The sequence below is a fragment of the Bombyx mori genome, chromosome 25, assembly GCF_030269925.1.
Source record: "Bombyx mori chromosome 25, ASM3026992v2".
Taxonomy (NCBI): domain Eukaryota; kingdom Metazoa; phylum Arthropoda; class Insecta; order Lepidoptera; family Bombycidae; genus Bombyx; species Bombyx mori.
Window position 1 is genome coordinate 9,308,059 of NC_085131.1, and position 17,763 is coordinate 9,325,821.

Genomic DNA, 17,763 nt, shown 5'->3' on the forward strand with positions numbered 1-17,763 from the left:
TTAAATTGCTAAACTTACGTAGTTTATGTGCATAGGTTTTTTTTATTTTTTATTGCCTAGATGTGTGGACGAGCTCACAGCCCACCTGGTGTTAAGTGGTTACTGGAACCCATAGACATCTACAACGTAAATGCGCCACACACCTTGAGATAGAAGTTCTAAGGTCTCAGTATAGTTACAACGGCTGCCCCATCCTTCCAACCGAAACGCATTACTGCTTCACGGCAGAAATAGGCGGGGCGGTGGTACCTACCCGTGCGGACTCACAAGAGGTCCTACCACCAGTAATTACGCAAATTATAATTTTGCGGGTTTGATTTTTATTACACGATGTTATTCCTTCATCGTGGAAGTCAATCGTGAACAATTGTTAAGTACGTATTTCATTAGAAAAATTGGTACCCGCCTGCGGGATTCGAACACCGGTGCATCGCTACGAATGCACCGGACGTCTTATCCTTTAGGCCACGACGACTCCAAGCGACGACTACAGTGTATGTACATATTTATATGAATATTTATGTGTTTCATGTCTGTAAAATAAAACACATAGATATTTTATTGGGATATTTATACCATACATTATAGATTTTTTAATTCTCTTTGTAGGCAGACGAGCATACCATAAGGTGGACCCTTATGGTAATGATGGTGATGACGTCAGCAATGCCAGATGCAGAGTTAAGACAAATATACCAAGATATACCTATACGGATACCTACTTTTAGGTACCTACATCAAATTGTGAGCAAAACACCAGATTACATTTTGTAAATTTGTTTGTTTGTTTGTTACAAAACATAAACGGTGAAACCGATAGAATTCACTGTAATCATCTTAAGGGCTCTGAATTTTTATATTGAAATTTTAGAGCGATCTCTCTTGTATAGCCAAAATGCACATGCACTTTATAATGAACACTATTGCAAGCAATAACATGTGGCTATTTGACTGATTATCTAAAATACGAATGCAATAATGAAAATTATGTTTGTTTCAGAAAATATGCTGAAGCACGATCATAATTGGTGCTGCAATAACATTAAACAAAATATTTGGTACCAGGAAAATTCTCGTGACAAAAAAATGCATAATACTAATGTTATAGGAAACAAGCCAGTTCTTATTCGTCGATGCCGTGCGTGACAATGACGTCACAATACAAATACTTATACGGGACAAGTGTGTGCTTATTCATCGAGTTTCGTAGGCAATGATGGAACTAATGTGTGGACTTTTTTTTTAGTATATATGTAGACAAGTCACATTTTTGTATACTTAGACGGGTGGACGAGCTTACGGACCACTTGGTGTTATGTGGTTTCCGGGGTCCAACAGCGTAATTAACTGCGTAAATGCCGGCACCTACCTTGAGACATGAGACGCCTCAGTTCTATTGCACAAAGGCTGCTCCACCCTTTCGGAACGCATTCCCACTTCGACAGTTCAGCTGATGCTATGTCTTCAACGGAGCCCACAGTCATTACAAAATTAATGACACCATGTGACAAGATGTGCATGTTTGAATTGTATTATAAACGCGGCCCTCTGACACTTTTTGGTAGAAATAGTGACGTTTCCATGCGAGCCTTAACATCAATAAATAGAGTCAGGTTAATATTACTAAATCGCAACTCATCTATATATTAATACGCGAAGCAAAAACTTTCTAATCCTTCTTCCGAAAATTGCGCGGACGGAGGAGTATGAAATTTCCCACACTTATAGAGAATAAAGAGAAGGAGTGCACAATGATAATAGCTTTCTAAATTATGCATAAAAAATACATTAAATCAATAAATAAAAACATTACACACCTACCATGTATTTGACACACACACGCATGCATACTATTTGTTTATTGTCAAACTTTTCTTATTGCTTATAGTCTGTGGTCAAATTGAGTATAGATTAAATATTGTTTGTTATTAATATTTGTCTAAAGTGTATTTTTGACGAAATCTATGATTATAGAAGTATAATAAGTCTTTGAAAATAGAATCATAATAGTGTACAAACTTATAATTTCAATTAGTTATAGTCGAATTTCGACTACCGGGGGACCACTAGTTATAATAAAAAGCCTAATAGGTAGGTAGGTAGATTTTAACGCGCCCCGCGTTCCGTTGGGAATTCGCGCGTCATCTGTTTTGAATTGTCTTACATTGCGTACAGATAAAAAGACTAAACCTTTTTTTTTTAATTATTATATTGTGAATACTCCATGTCCCCATATACGGCACATCAAAGTCCAGAAACCGCACGTCAGCTATTCGTATTACATTTGTAGTTATTATTTTTGTGTCATCTGCTAAGTTAGACACTTAAATATAAAGCTAGCCGCTACATACACACACTATAATATTTTCAATGAAGTTCATATTGTCAGTATTGTTGTATGTGTGCGACCTGTATTTGTTCAATATTATTGTGGATTTCTAGAAACTTTGATTTTCTTGCAACAATATCGGGGTGAGGCAGGGATATTGCCAATAATATTGTCGTGTGCGGGTTCGCTACAATATTTTAGTCGAGAATTAAATTTACAGGAAGGTGGACGTACTTGTTCAAAATGTACAATATTAGTTTTTGAAAGCTGCTGTCTCTCATTCTCATGTAATTAAAATCATCTTCCTCTGTATCCCGCCCGCAGTCCTTTTATTAGATTAAAATGAGTTAATTCGGCTTTTTTTCTCATCCAAGCTTTTATTCATCTTTTTTTTCTTAATTGTTTTTTTAGCAGATAAAAGTAATGCAACCGTCAATACATTTCTTTTTCTTTTTTTCCATTTTACCAAACGTACCTACGTATACAAATCAAGCTACTGAGCGACTGAGTCAGATTTTACCTCGAAAAGTTGACAATAATATTGCACAGTATGCGGTACCGAATATTGATCAGTGTTTTTGTCAATATTACATTGTCAATATTATTGGGTGTGTGCGGCTAGCTTTAAGCGTAATAACTATAGTTATATAAATATAGCGGTACAACACTCTACTCAGTTTATGTGGAATAATTTTACGCATTTATTACGTTTCTGTCCTGTTTATGGATGCTTAGAATTTCAAAACATGTATTATCTATGTTTCAAAATATAACGGTCTTTAGTTCCAGTAAGTGATTATACAATAATAATAATTGACCCAGCTGAGTTCAAGGTTCGCGTCTCGGGCGACGCGGCGGCGGCGTCGGCGGCGGAGCGCGACTGGTTCGAAAAATAAAAACCTCACAATTCACACGACGGTCTTGAACCGGGAATTCTTTTATTAATTTTTTACGATTATATTGATTGTGTGGTTACGAGAACCAAAAACTATTATAGTGATAAAGCACGCGGGGAGGGGTGACATACATTTAATTTGTTCAGAAATATTTGTTTTCGTGTAACGTTTTTTTTTTGTATTCACAAGGAAACTGTAATGTCTAAATCATTATAATATCTGCTTTGATTGTCATTAATTTTAGCTTTAAAAATGTATTTTTTGTTCGTTTTTCGATAACCAGGTCATTGTTGCTTTGATTCTAGATGTTTTGACTTCATTTAATTACTGCTTTTTGGAGGAGTGCGTTTATTTATCACCAGCCCTTAAAGCAAAACATTACTGCTTCTTTTGCTACTAACTAAAATCATTACTACAAAATAAGAGCGAAACTGACGTAGCATGGACTGAGGTTCTGTTTTGCATAACGCGATCAGAAAAAAGTACCTGCAGAATTTGTTGTTAAATGTAATTATGCTTCAGGTTACCTGCATTTGAAGCAGTCTGGAGCCTCCGCCCTTTTCCATTCTGGTAGAAATGACACACGAAACACGCAAAAATGATGAAACCAATAAAAAAAATAAAATTCAAACGTCTTTACAAAATTGTATAATAAATTTACGATGAAAAAACATTAAAATTGCAATACGCGATTTGTAAACATATCATTGAAACACAATCACAAAGTTTGACACGAACGACAGACTTAAGTCGATACTATAAACTTTTTCGGAAACCGCGTAGTTTTCAAACGTTTGTTATATTATCTATGTTTTTTTTTAAAATCTTTACACAAATTAAAATCGTTTATGTTCATATAAAACGTTGCGATACCGATCAAACGCGCCTGCCGTAGCCAAGCAACTGGGACTCTGGGACTCAGCTGTGTTGATTCTGTGGCGAAACAACGCGAGATGGCGCGGCGGGGGAACAGACAGCCTGCATGACTACGCGCTGAGTAATCGACTAGCTGCACCTACACGCCCTGAACACCTCGACAAACCTGAATGCCGCTCGATAAAGCCTCCGACGAAAAAAGCGATCGTGTACACTGTACTTAAGAGACAAAATTGTTTGGATACGTTACATTAAAAGCAAAAAACTTTGCATATAAAAGCTTGACGATAACGTGAAATTGCTGATGATTCAAAGGATATTATGCCTTACATTGTTAGGCTTAAAGTTCACCTATAGAAATTTTTCGCGAAGATCGTTATGTAAATATTATTAAAGTACAGTGAAAGCTGTATGTATGTATTTTATCAGTGCAACGACCAAAAATATATACATACTTTGGTATATTGTTTTTTATTGAAGCCTTAATAAGAAAGTAGAGATATAAATAATGAGATAAGAAGGTAAGATATAACTTATACTAGGTAGGATATTTAAGTGATATCTTACTGTTAGCGATGCGTTGAATATTAATTTCAAACTGTAACTGGTATATTTAATGTATATTTATTTATGTAGTAGATTCATTTCTTTAAAAGAAATTAAAAAGATTTGTAAGAGGGAGTGCCTATTTTAATAAGTTCTATCCAAGATTTACGTCAAGAACAAATCGTTAACACGGTTAGTCGACAAGGGACTTCAATACTATACAAATAGATTAGAATGAAAACAGCAGACTGAATCAATATGCTGGGTAATTTTGGTCAAAACACACTTTGCAACTCTTTTGGAAAATAATTTGAAATTCACTCTTTATACCGTTCATAGTTTATTATTTACGAAATTAGGCAAAAGTTCCATCAGTTTTTTTCTCTTTTTTTATTGCCCTTGTAGGCAGACGAGCGTACGGCCCACCTGATGGTGAGTGGTTACCGTCACCCATGGACTTCAGCAGAGAGCAGAGCAAAAGCAGAGCCAAACGGCTACCTACCGATATTGGTGACCTTTTTAATTTTCAGGCAGCAGCTTCTCTATGCTCCTGACATTGCCGATGTCTACAAGCGACATGCCTACTTACTATAAGGTGGGGCGTACAGTCGTCTTCCTAAAACAGTAATAGAAAAAAAGTCAAATTTTTTGGAGAATGCTCATAATTTTTTAATAAGATGACTTATCACCAGATTGGCGAACGGGATGACCTGCTATAGGCTGAATTCGCCTTAAGTGCCAACCTGGAATACCGTGAAAAAGGCCCTATACTTACATGCTGCGCGAATCGAGTAAAGAGCATAAATAAAAAATAAAAAATGTACAAATAATTGTAAAGCATCAACCTTAAAATGCAAAAACAAAAACTTTCTAAGCGAGCAAAGCGTCCAGTAAGCTTCACGTTTAAGATATCCAAGTTTGTTTTACTCCTTGTTTATTCATAGTTCCAATGCGATCGCCCTTTTAAGTTATTTTTTTCATATACAAATGCAGTTTGAAAATCTATGAGGCGGTTTCGTTTGTATTTCATTGTTTTTATTGTGTTTGAGAGAGTGAGGGAAGCTAGGACCCAACTGAAGAGCATATCCCATAGCATGTTTCATCTATCCCAGAGTTTAGCAATAGATATCATCTCATCGACAACGATATCTACAATAGTACTTGGTCCGTCGAGCGTGATGAACTTCTTCCTTCGGTTTCTTGTTTTCCGGCGACAATCAGTTTTGAGAAGTTTTTACAGGATTTAGGAAACTTAACATAACGTTGCTATCCATACAGCTGGGGATAGGCAGGAATGGCGCAGGATAATCCGGGAGAAAGTTATTAGAGGAGGCCACGACCAGCATTGAGGATTATCGACGCAAGGAGCAGTAGGAGACCTAACATAAGCAGGTATGTATTGGGCAAAATAGAAAAGCCACCCAACCCTTTCTACAAATTGTTTGACCCATGATACTGACTGAGCTTATGATTCACCTAATGTGGTTACCAGGAGCCCATAATATAAGAACGTGCATGACGTCACCGACCTTCACAGATGAGGTATCAACCGTATCGTATACCTACTACCCTTCAAACTGCAATGAATTACTGATTCACGGTAGAAATAAAGTGATGATACCTACCCGAGCGGGATCACAAGACATCCCATCACTAATAATAACACAAATAATATTGTGTGCGGTACCTACTTGATTTTTATTACAAGTCAATAATTCGCTTTCGTACATAGATCATCAATATTCTGCTTTAGAGCTTTTATAAATAGAACGTATAATTATAAATAAATGTGAATATAATACACACACATACAAACATATATTATATGTGTGTCTAAATAAATTAGGAGAGTAAATAAAACAAAAAAAAGAACCACCTAACGGCGTTTTTATTTATAAAATTTACATACAAACATTCATTTTACGTGAACCACTATCATCTCACACGAGTTACACACGATCACGAACTAGCTAAAGTTCTGATAAATATAGTTTTATTTGTCGAATGTTACTTATTAACACGTTCACTGCGGAACAGGCCCAAATCAGCCTGCCGCGGAATTTCACCTGGTGCGGACGAAGAAAACTATGTCCCTCTCGCTGGTGCGGAACGATTATCTCAGGTGTTTGTAAAGGTACAACAAAGACAAATATATATTTCAGATTGTGGTCAAAAGTATAGGTGTTCCCTATAAAAACATCACGGCAGGCCTTTATCGGCCTATCACGCACTGACGGTAAAAAATACCAACTCGGTGCGGGAGGAGGCCTATTGTGGCCCGCCGTCCCAACAGGCTGTTGGCGGCCCGATACCGCACAGAGCGCCCGCCTCGCCAGTTAGTGTTGGGCAAGCTATCGGAACTGACGTACGTCACGTTTTTTTTTATTCCTTAAAATTAAAGGCACGATGTCAGGCAACAAAAGAATGATAAATATTTTGGAAAATAAATCAATTTGCGGTGCAGATAGTGATAGTGACAGCAGTCAGGAGATATTTTCCTTCAAGAAAATGAAAAACTGCGGGAAACCATGAAGAGTTCCGAGGTGAAAAGGAAAGTAAAAAAAATTAAAACATACTGCAGAATGTGCAAGCAAAATCTTTGTGCGAAATGTTTTAAAGACAGCCATTAATAAATAATTAAATAAACAATTTTTATTTCTTTACTTTAATTCTGTTTTATTTTCGATATCCCCTTATTTTTGTCTTTCCCATCACTACTAAAAATACTTTCTAGTGCGGTTCTGGTCGATATCGACCCGCCACTTTCCCTGGTTTATTTCTCATTTTCTGTTCAGCAGATCCCGGGGCGAATCAAATCTAAAGAAGTTGGGTTCAAGGTTTTTCCAACAGTCCAAAAACTGTTCACCTACATTATGTTTTCGCAAAGTTATAGCAATTTAATCTAACCTTGTGCTGACGTGTCGAAAAAGACCTACTACGCACTGGCGGAAAAATCATTGGGGGCACAATTTGGCCCGCCGCCGCACCAGACAAAGGTTTAAGATTTTACTTGCCGCAGCGAACGTGTTAAACAAATTCAATGGTGCTATTACATTATACGAACAGATCAATAGTGTATTTATTATGTCAATCACAATCGTCAGGAATCGAAAATTTAAATAGCAAACATTCTCCACAATATAAGTCATTCTTTGGAATTTTATGAATATCATTATTTGTATCCCTAGTAAATAACTGTTCCGGTTTTTTTTTTTATTGTTTTGACAATTCTATGTTGTAATAACAAGTCTATGGAATAGATTATGATTTTAATGTATATAGATTACACTATTTACCAATTGGGTTTTTAATTTCTGCTGTAATAACACCAGAGAATTCAATAAATGAATTTAAAATAATTTAAAATGAAAATATATCTTTCCGATCCTTAGAAGCATTATTAGACATTCTTTCTTTATATTTTGCTAATCACACAGGATTCACGATAAGCAGTTTCAAACAAATAGCACTTTGAAATTTAAAAAAAATTAAATATAATGGAGTAATTGTTTCTTATAAAAATATGGATTTTTCGACGAAGCCAGCGCCGATTTATCGCTGTATAATAATACTATATATTTGTGCTTAGACATACTTTATCAAAAACATCAAAACGGTACACTTTACCTGTACCTAACGTGAAAAATAAATTTGACAGTGAGATTGACACAACGAGAATATTAGGACTTAATTAAGAATTGTAGTTTCTAAGATTCATATTTGCAATAGACAAATCGTTCTTTAAATTTCGTTGTCAGGGGAGTGATGAAAGAAATATTTTTATTCCTTAAAAAAAGTATAATTGAATTTTAACGACAATGTCTACGTCCATTCTCTTTAAACTTTTCAAAATTGCGAGCAGCTTGTATTATCTGTATTCATGATCCTTATATTTCCCGCGCAATACCGAATGTCATTTTCAATATTCGAATCTTTAAATCGAAAGAAAATACTTTTTGCTAATAAAATCACGAACAGGTATCAATAAAGGTTTGCCGTTTAGAAAATTTTGGAATATGAAATTTATCAAGTAAACATTGCGATAACCATACATCACATATCCACTACATATAATATTACATTTAAGTACATACACAATAATATTTAATATACTTTTTGCTACAACATCTATCAGTCACATTGCATGATCTCCGTAATTTAAAAGATTCTCATTAGAGTAAGCACTATGCTTGTGTTTGGTAGGGTATGTAACAACAAATTGTATACATTTAATTATGAAAATATAACGGCGGGAAGTCGTTGGATGCGGAAGGCGGAGGACCGCATTATGTGGAAGGCATTGGGGAAGGCCTATGTCCAGCAGTGGGCAGATAAAGGCTGATGATGATGATGATGATGACGTATGAAAATAAAACATTAATTTAATTGTTGATCTTACGGGTTTTTTAAACTCAGTTTTTATGTAATACCGTCAGCACTAATTGAATACCCAAGTACCTAAATAAACTACATTTTAGTGAGGAATGTTAGCAAGAAGTTCTTAATGTTTTGTGTTTCGTCACTTTCATCCACGAACTTGAAATTTTCGTTGAAATAAAGCTCGAGAAAGTGAAAGAGAAGAGGATTTTCAATGAATCTTTTACTGTCTCATCTTGCTTATTAATAAATCACGAACCAAACATATAACGTTTACCGTTAAATAGCAATTTCTTGCCGTGGGCTCCTAAAATCACAGTAAATTTTACAAACCAATTTTTATATGTAGCCAGATTAAGAACAAGTAAGATTAGACCATGTATTTGGCATACTGTAGTCTAAATGTATTCATGGACTTAAACAAGTTAAGCAACTTTTGTTGTAGTAGAAAAAAAAGTTCGATAAATTTCATCCATATATTTTTGGAAGGAATATCAATATAGTAACAATCCGGGTATCTTATAAAAGGTAATATTATATCGCTTTAGACTCAAGCATTAATGTCGTTATTCACTGCGCAGAGGACTGGAAATAATTGAGGAACATAGTCCAAGCAGTGTTCCGTAAAGGTCACGACCCTCAGCACTAGGGAACACGATGCAAGTATATCGTTTTGTTGTAAACATCAGCTAAATAACCAAAGTAGTTTTTGTTTTTCATTTTATTCTTTAGCCTATTTATTTAGTTGTTCAGCGAATGAATGTGTTTTTTTTTTAAATCAAGACCATGCAATGTGTCTCAATTCGCAGAGCCTGGGTCATATTCGCGATTACCATGTCTAGGGTACACACAACACAGGTATCAGGTAATATAACGATAGGCAGTCTTTGGGTAGGTCGGGAGGTTTTAGCGACTAGAACTCTCAATAATTTTACTAAATCACTAAGTATTTAACTATACCGACACTATGCCAAACATTTGTATTAATTATCATGGGTGATTTTAGGCCTTTTAAAAATTTGCTTGTAGGTTTTGTAAACTCACTTGAAGTAACTCCCGTTGTTATATTATTTAGCATTGATTATTTTTCATTAGACGCTGTGCTATTGGGTGCGTTTGTCAATTTAGAAATCTACGCATAGTTCTTAAAAGGTCTAATTTTGGATATCACATTCGGTTAGTTGAATCTGCCTCTACCGACCAAATTCACTACGTACTAACATCAACTTACATCTAAGTTAATTACGGACCCATGTAGCCCATGAGTACATATATTCATAATTGGTGTCATTAGGGTTAAGCGGGTTTGTACTAATCCTATTTTGCTGTCGTTTTAACATATTTATACTCAATAACAATGATGTAATAAATAAAAATCGAGGTTTTTTTTATTTGAAGACAAAATATGTCAATCATAATTTGATCTTACCCTGGTTAATTTGGCGTAGAACATTCAAAAAATGTCTTACAAAATTTTATAGTTTCGGATTTACATTAACCGTCAAAAGATTTCCAAATGAATGAAATAGATTTATAAAATTTAAAATGAACAAAATAATACGACATAATTATTAGGGTAATTTTCGTAAACTCTCGTCTGTCCTAAAGTGCGAAGAAAATTATTATTGTAGGCCACCACCATAGTTTACTAGTTCTATTATTTATGGCTACACACATATTTTTCTATGACACACAACTAGATAGCATGCAATTAGTAGGTACTTCACATTCTTTTACTTTTCGAAATTTTGAAAATGCCTAAAAAAAATTTGATCAGCGAATTTCAATTAGTACACAAAACGGTGAAACCTAGACGATGCAGGTCAAACGGTCCACGTAGTTAACTTTAATGAGAACAGTATCATGCTCTAGATCAAGAATAGGGTTGCTAGAACTGTGACGGCGGTATAAAAGGGGCAAAAACTGTTTTTATGTCTGTTGAGATTTTTATGCAACACGAGAACTTATAATTTCACTTTAAAGTATAAAGTTAGAAATAGAGTTTATGGTAGCCTCGTATAGTGGTAACGATAGCCTAACAGAGCACGGGTGACAATTTCATGGAAGATCGGACATTTCCAATTTTATTCAGAAAACACCGTAGAGGAGTGTTTAGTTCAGACCTGGATGAAGACTTACTGTGAACGAGCGCAGCGGTTTCAGGTGGTATGAACGATTTCTGCTTCTGTGTTGTGGAGTATAATAGTAAAAAGAAGATGACGTGATCCTCCCAGACATTGCTCAGAACACTCCGAGGGGCATACGGCAAAAACAAATTATCTACTCATGTTTTTTCGATAGGTAGTCAAATTGAAGGTATTTAAATTTAGGAGCAGTACACATGGGGCCGAATCTGTATTTCATATTCGAGAGCCGTAAAGTACTCGTTTACCCTGTTCAAAACTCCAGACATTTTAAAAGTCAATTTGTTTTTGCCTTCCGACTGACTTTGAAACTGAAAATTGCGCACGGGCCGTTTGCTTCCCGAGGGATTGCAAAGCCAAACACTGTCAAAGTTACTGTCTGTATTTCAATCAGGAGACAAAATTTAGCAAGTCTCAACAACGTCTACTTGAAATTATCTATATTCTGCTCAAATCACTTCCAAAGAACCATCTAGTCAGGTAGGCCTTTATTAATATTTCTACAATGATCATAGAACATCACAATTAACGTCGGATTGACTGTGGCCATTCTCATTTCACCGTGAACTATCCGGCCTTGGCCTATTACTATACCCTACAACTTCTTCTCAGGAATGAACTGCATCGTCTATGTCACACGTGCTTATAGTTACGCAAAACGAAAAAAAAAATCAATGTTTTTTACATAAATACGAGCAATTTCAATCGACATTTGGCACATACACATAATATATGTAAATATTTTATCGTGACCGGCACTTTAAAAACAAATTCCAACAGTTTATCTTTACAAGAAACATTTGGCACTGCTCAACGTAGGATCGTCTGGAGAACAATATGACAAGTTAATCTTTTGATTTCCTGTTTCATATCATTAATCATGATTTAGTAAATTAAATCGCTTGAAAAATTACAAAATACACGCAAATTATGTTAAAAGTTACTATAACTAAGAACACGTGGTAATTTGACTTGTCGGTAGTGATTTTTAATCTATGAACCTTTTTGGATTATAGATCTTTTACGATATTATTCACGGAATGGTCATTATTAAAACGATTTTCGTCTATAAATTTATGATTTCTGTATTTGACCGATACAGTAACACATACACTTTGGACGACTGCAAACTTGAGGATTCCTTATAATGTTTTAGCGTTCGTTTTCTTTTTCTATTTCGTTTTATTCTAGATATGGCTATAAGAAACTTAAATACCATTATGATATGCAAGCACTGATTTTCTTATTTATCTTGTATGTGCTGTTACATCGGTAATTATATTCACAAAGGCGTCACAATATTTGACTTTTAAAATGCAATGGCAATCTGTGTAAGTGCTAAATAGAACAAAAAATATACTGTACTGACTCTTAATATTACGATTTTGCGTGCCCGATAAGGAATCCTTGTGTTTGCAGTTGGGTTTGTATGTTTTCATCTTTTTTGCTCAGTGATCAAACAAGTTCCAGTATTATAGACCATAATACATTTCAGAACTTCAGTTAGGCATTTGATATTTAATCGTCAATCTTTCTATCACAACATCATGTATGTGCTCTGTATGATTTTGATTTACTGTAAGTAGTTTGGCAGTGTCAATCATAAATCAATTAAGACCACACCGTGAATAATGTTCTCGTTTACATCATGAAATCACCACAGTCGATACCGAAGTCCCAGTCATCGGATGTTCCGGTATCATCATACTCTGCTAAGGCTTGTTCGTAAGCTGATGCTTCGTAGGCGGTGACGCCGTCCAGCATGGAGCAGGCTTGGGACACATTGGTGTGGTGCATTATCGGCATGGCGTGCAGCGCAAAGTCTTCGCCGTCTTGGGACCAAGTGAGACCTGATAATTTTAAAAGACTTGAATAAAACCCGGTAGCTTGGACAATTTATTATTCACCATTTTTTATCAATAAGCTTCGAATCGTTCGTTCACAGACCAGCATTGCGTTAGATGGGTGAATAAGTTTACGGCTCACCTTAATTGGTTATCAAAAGTTACAGAACGTTTATGCCAATGTCAAATGGTCGGAATTTTAATTTTAGTGCATAACAAACTCCTTTAAACTGGGACTTTAAATTAGATTAGTATTCGTAATTTAAAAGCATTATATGAAAGATTATTGCATAATTATTATTTATATTCCACATTTATTTTATAAATAAACTAGCTTTTGGCCGCGACTCCGTCCGCGTCAAATAGTTACTTTGGCATAACGCTAAATTTTACCCCCACTTCATTTACGTACAAAGTGAAAATATTTTTGAATTATATAATGTAAAGGAGCTATTTATACCCCTATTTCGAAATATTGTTTATTGGCGCTCCACTTGCATTGGTCTTAGCGTGATGGTATATACCCTATAGCCTTCCTCAATAAATGGGTTATCTAACACTGAAAGAATTTTTCAAATCGGACCATTTGTTTCAGAGATTAGCGCGTTCAAACAAAGAAACTCTTCAGCTTTATAATATTATAGTATAGATTGAATTATTAATAAGTAACTTAATTTATATAAAATCAGAAAAATACTAACGTCCACTCCATACTCCGTTGGGTAATGTCACCCAGCCCCAGCCCTGTCCCCATGCTAGTTGGTGGTCCAGCTGGCCCGCCAGCGGTACCTGCCTCTTGATCACTGCCACTAGTCCACGACCATCCATTGCCCCAACAGTGTTGCGACTACCACGATTGTACATTTCAGCCGAGGTCGCAGCTGGAATTGAAATGGTATTTTTTTAGTTTCGTGTCTAAAAAAATCGATTTTAAATGTGATTAACGGCCGTCTGGTGTAGTGGTAAGTGACATGGTCACCACACAAGAGGGTCGCGGGTTCGAATCCCGCCAAGGGAAGATATTTGTATGTTAAATATAAAAAATGTCTTTTCCAGGGCTCTGGATGTATATTATATACATGTATGTGTATAATAAAAATCTTACATTTGTTTCCGTTATCTGGTACCTGTAACACAAGTTCTTTACGAACTTAGCACGGGACCAGTTAACGTGGCGTGATCGTTAGTTAAATATACATTATAAAAAAAATAAAAAAAAATGTATTTAATTATGTAATTAACTCAATCACCTCAAATTATGAAGTTAATGCGAATCATAAGATATTATTTTTAAGAAATCAAATAGCGGTTATCTGATACTAAAAAAATAATAATGATTTTATTTATTTATAACTCATCCTTAAGTAATAGGAAATAGATATTATTTGTAGAAATGAAAAAAAAAATTGATTTTTCTAAGCATCACATTTTAAATCGATACACAATTTGAAATAATATATACCAAAAATGAACTAAAATTATTAGAATGTAGGAGACACAATTATCCGTGAACAAATTTCATCATAAATAATTATTAGTGCTGAACACCAGACGAGATGTAAGCTCTTTTTTTCCATTTACGCGAATAAACAAAAAGTACCTTGTCTGCTAGTCAAGTTTTGAGTCAAACTGGACTTTGAATGCTTAAGTTTTCTTTTAGTAAATTAGTGTTTTCCTGGTACCGGTCTTAAATTCTTTGTTACCTTTGGAGGATGGCTGATACTATTAGTGTTAATCTTATATTATATTTTTTTTATTATTTTTTTTAATTTCTTAGATAGGTGGACGAGCTCACAGCCCACCTGGTGTTAAGTGGTTACTGAAGCCCATATATATCTACAACGTAAATGCGCCACCAACATTGAGATATAAGTTCTAAGGACTCAAGTATAGTTACAACGGCTGCCCCACTATTCAAACCGAAACGCATTACTGCTTCACGGCAGAAATAGGCGGGGTGGTGGTACCTACCCGTGTGGACTCACAAGAGGTCCTACCGCCATTATTCTCATACCTACTTATATTATTAAACTAATCTAATACTATTCTTGATTGTGATTAATTCGCTAAAAATATATTCAACTTAACAACACCTTATATAAACCACGATTATTATGATAAAATCATAAATGTTTAGTTTATACTAAACGATTATGATTTTATGACTCTAATGCATCAAAATAGTAATTTAAATCAATATCGCCTTTAAGGATTAATAGCAATTTTTACAAGCGAGGCTTGCTCTGATATATGTAAATGGATTTTCATTAAAATCACACTGAACAAAAGAAACAAAAAATCACATACTGTGTGACTGCAATTTAAAGAATGGCTATTCTAAACGAACACAGATTTCTGTGTTCCACAACTGTGTCGAAATTGTGTCAAGCGGCGTTTGTGGACAAAAGTTATAGATTAAGTATCCACCATAAAAGATTGATGAGAGAACGGAGCTTTTTATTTATTGACTTCGAAGGCAGAGTACCATGCCATGTACAGCCAAATTGATCAAAACTTACGAGAATTTTACTGGTGGTAGGACCTCTTGTGAGTCCGCACGGGTAGGTACCACCGCCCCGCCTATTTCTGCCGTGAAGCAGTAATGCGTTTCGGTTTGAAGGGTGGGGCAGCCGTTGTGACTATGCTGAGATCTTAGAACTATATCTCAAGGTGTGTGGCGCATTTACGTTGTAGATGTCTATGGGCTCCAGTAACCACTTAACACCAGGTGGGCTGTGAGCTCGACCACAAATCAAAGCAATAAAAAAAAAGAGAATAAAAAAATTGTAAAATTTGATTTACAATTTTTTATTTTTTTTGTTACAATATATTTTGATTGTCAATGGTGTAAGAAGTGCTAAGTCGATTGGCTTTACCTTTGACATTGCGACAGCGAACATTTAATATCAAGTGTGCAAAAATATAAAATATACACGTAAATATTATCAACCTTAACCTCATACAGTTAAGCTAGGATTAAACTTATACTGAAACATGTCATTGTGGTGTTTACATAAAGCTTTCGATTTCTGCTACGTTAAGCTTTGCACTGTCGGCCTGGATTAAATGATATCAGTAATCCCAGTTTTGTCGGGAATACGCGAGGTTAATGAAACGTGTTTCAGCATGTTACGGCACAGAATTGCATTGTTTAATCTATACTAATATTAAAAAGAGGATTAGGAGGAGTATTAACAATAGGTTCCGAAACTACTGATCAGAGTTGAAAAATTCTTTCACTGTTTGGAAACTACACTATCCCCGAGTGACATAGGCTATAATCTTTTTTAAAAAAAATTAAGGTTCTTCACTAAAACTCCAATAATGTAACCCAAGGTGTAAAAAAATTACCTAAAATATTCTGTACATCGCGTGCCCTGAGAAAACTATTGATGATAGAATAAAATAATGTACTACGACTTTGTAGAAAACATTATTAATTAAAAAAAAGTGTCGCGACAGCATAATAATATGTCTAGCTATTGTAGTTATACCGCAATAAGTGTTCTTTTATTTAAAAAAATAAAACAACCTCAAATATCGTTGAAATTTCGTTAAAGATCCGAGCGGAACCGGAGTAGGCGGCTAGTTTAAATTATATAATTAAAGCAAACACAGACACCAGGTGGACAGTCAACACTACAATGTGGAAAGGGCCAATTGGCAAAAGAGGGGTAGGGAGACCGGATAGACGATGGGCTGACGACATAACCGAAATCATAGGAAAAGACTGGCAAACTATCGGCATGGGCAAGGAGAAACATTTAGACAATAAACAAAACATTAATAACTAGCTGAACGTTAACAAACAAAGACCACATTTGAATGAAAGTTTAGGATAGGAAGGAAATACAGGCTTTTATAATTTATTTTTAATTAAAGCAAATATCCACAATCAAACCCTCTTTTTTTTTTTTTTCGTGTAGAGGGCCGAACCTCCTACGAGGTCACCGCGCAAAAGGGGCGCGCGGGGTATGTGAGACTCAACGATCTGCATGGTGTTGTGAGCAGACCGCGGGCCCAAGGATTTTAGGGCCCACCCACTAAACGACTAAATCCACAATCAAACCCCAGCTAGGACTTTTTTATGTGCTATGGGTGCTGAAAATACTGCACACGCGTGCACGAGATTAATATGAGTAAATACAACGGACCACGTGCCGCTAAAAAAAACACCTATACCGTAAAATACACAAAATATATGTAGCTTCGCAGTAGTTGTGCTGCATTTTGGATGATTTTAATTTCATCAGACACAATATGCCGTGGTGCATCTCGGGCTGGTACCAGTTATGTATTTATTTACGAAAGAGTTCCACGAAAATCCTATAATTTTTTAATTGCTTTTATGGGTGTGTGATCTCACGGCCCACGCGATGTTAAGTAGTTACCTGAATACATAGACATCAACAAAGTAAAGGTCCCATCTTGAGACATGAGTTTTAAGTTTCAATTTTATGGTACAATGAATTACTGCTTTAGGTAAAAACAGGTAGGGTGTATAACAATACGGTCTCACAAAACGTCCTACCGCAAGTAAAATTGTTTAAAGGGTAATAATAGCGTGGTGTAGGTTATTTTGCCTGTTTCTACCACGAAGAAGTCATGTCTTCCGGTCTAATAGCGGGATAGTTGATGTTCCATTGGCATTAAGACAAAAACTGATTAAGACGTGATGAAGTTTGCAAGTAGGGCGATGGAATTGGAGTTCTATAAACTCAAAAGATCGGTTAACATGAGGCGAGCCGTAA

The 17,763-nt window shown here is 35.5% G+C and overlaps 2 protein-coding genes and 1 long non-coding RNA gene across 5 annotated transcripts in view; 1 reads left to right on the plus strand and 2 right to left on the minus strand.

Moving 5' to 3' along the window:
- The window catches only part of LOC101741937 (zinc finger C2HC domain-containing protein 1C), a 37,845-nt gene extending 33,618 nt beyond the window's left edge, over positions 1 to 4,227 (minus strand). For all 3 annotated transcript variants that reach the window (XM_062676183.1, XM_062676182.1, XM_004921758.5), the window contains exon 1: positions 3,753 to 4,227. In XM_062676183.1, coding sequence (XP_062532167.1) covers positions 3,753 to 3,791 — 39 coding nt within the window. In that variant the 5' untranslated portion in view covers positions 3,792 to 4,227. The remainder of the gene's footprint in view (positions 1 to 3,752) is intronic.
- Positions 475 to 4,563, plus strand: LOC134201438 (uncharacterized). Its single transcript, XR_009976729.1, has 2 exons — positions 475 to 728; positions 1,001 to 4,563. It is a non-coding gene; the product is annotated as an uncharacterized LOC134201438 (long non-coding RNA).
- A 1,953-nt stretch (positions 4,564 to 6,516) lies between these two features.
- The window catches only part of LOC101741470 (uncharacterized), a 104,415-nt gene continuing 93,168 nt past the window's right edge, over positions 6,517 to 17,763 (minus strand). Inside the window, exons 8-9 of the mRNA XM_021346995.3 lie at positions 13,714 to 13,893; positions 6,517 to 13,018 (exon numbers count right to left, since the gene is read on the minus strand). Of these exons, the coding sequence (XP_021202670.2) occupies positions 12,810 to 13,018; positions 13,714 to 13,893 (389 nt within the window). The 3' untranslated portion in view covers positions 6,517 to 12,809. The remainder of the gene's footprint in view (positions 13,019 to 13,713; positions 13,894 to 17,763) is intronic.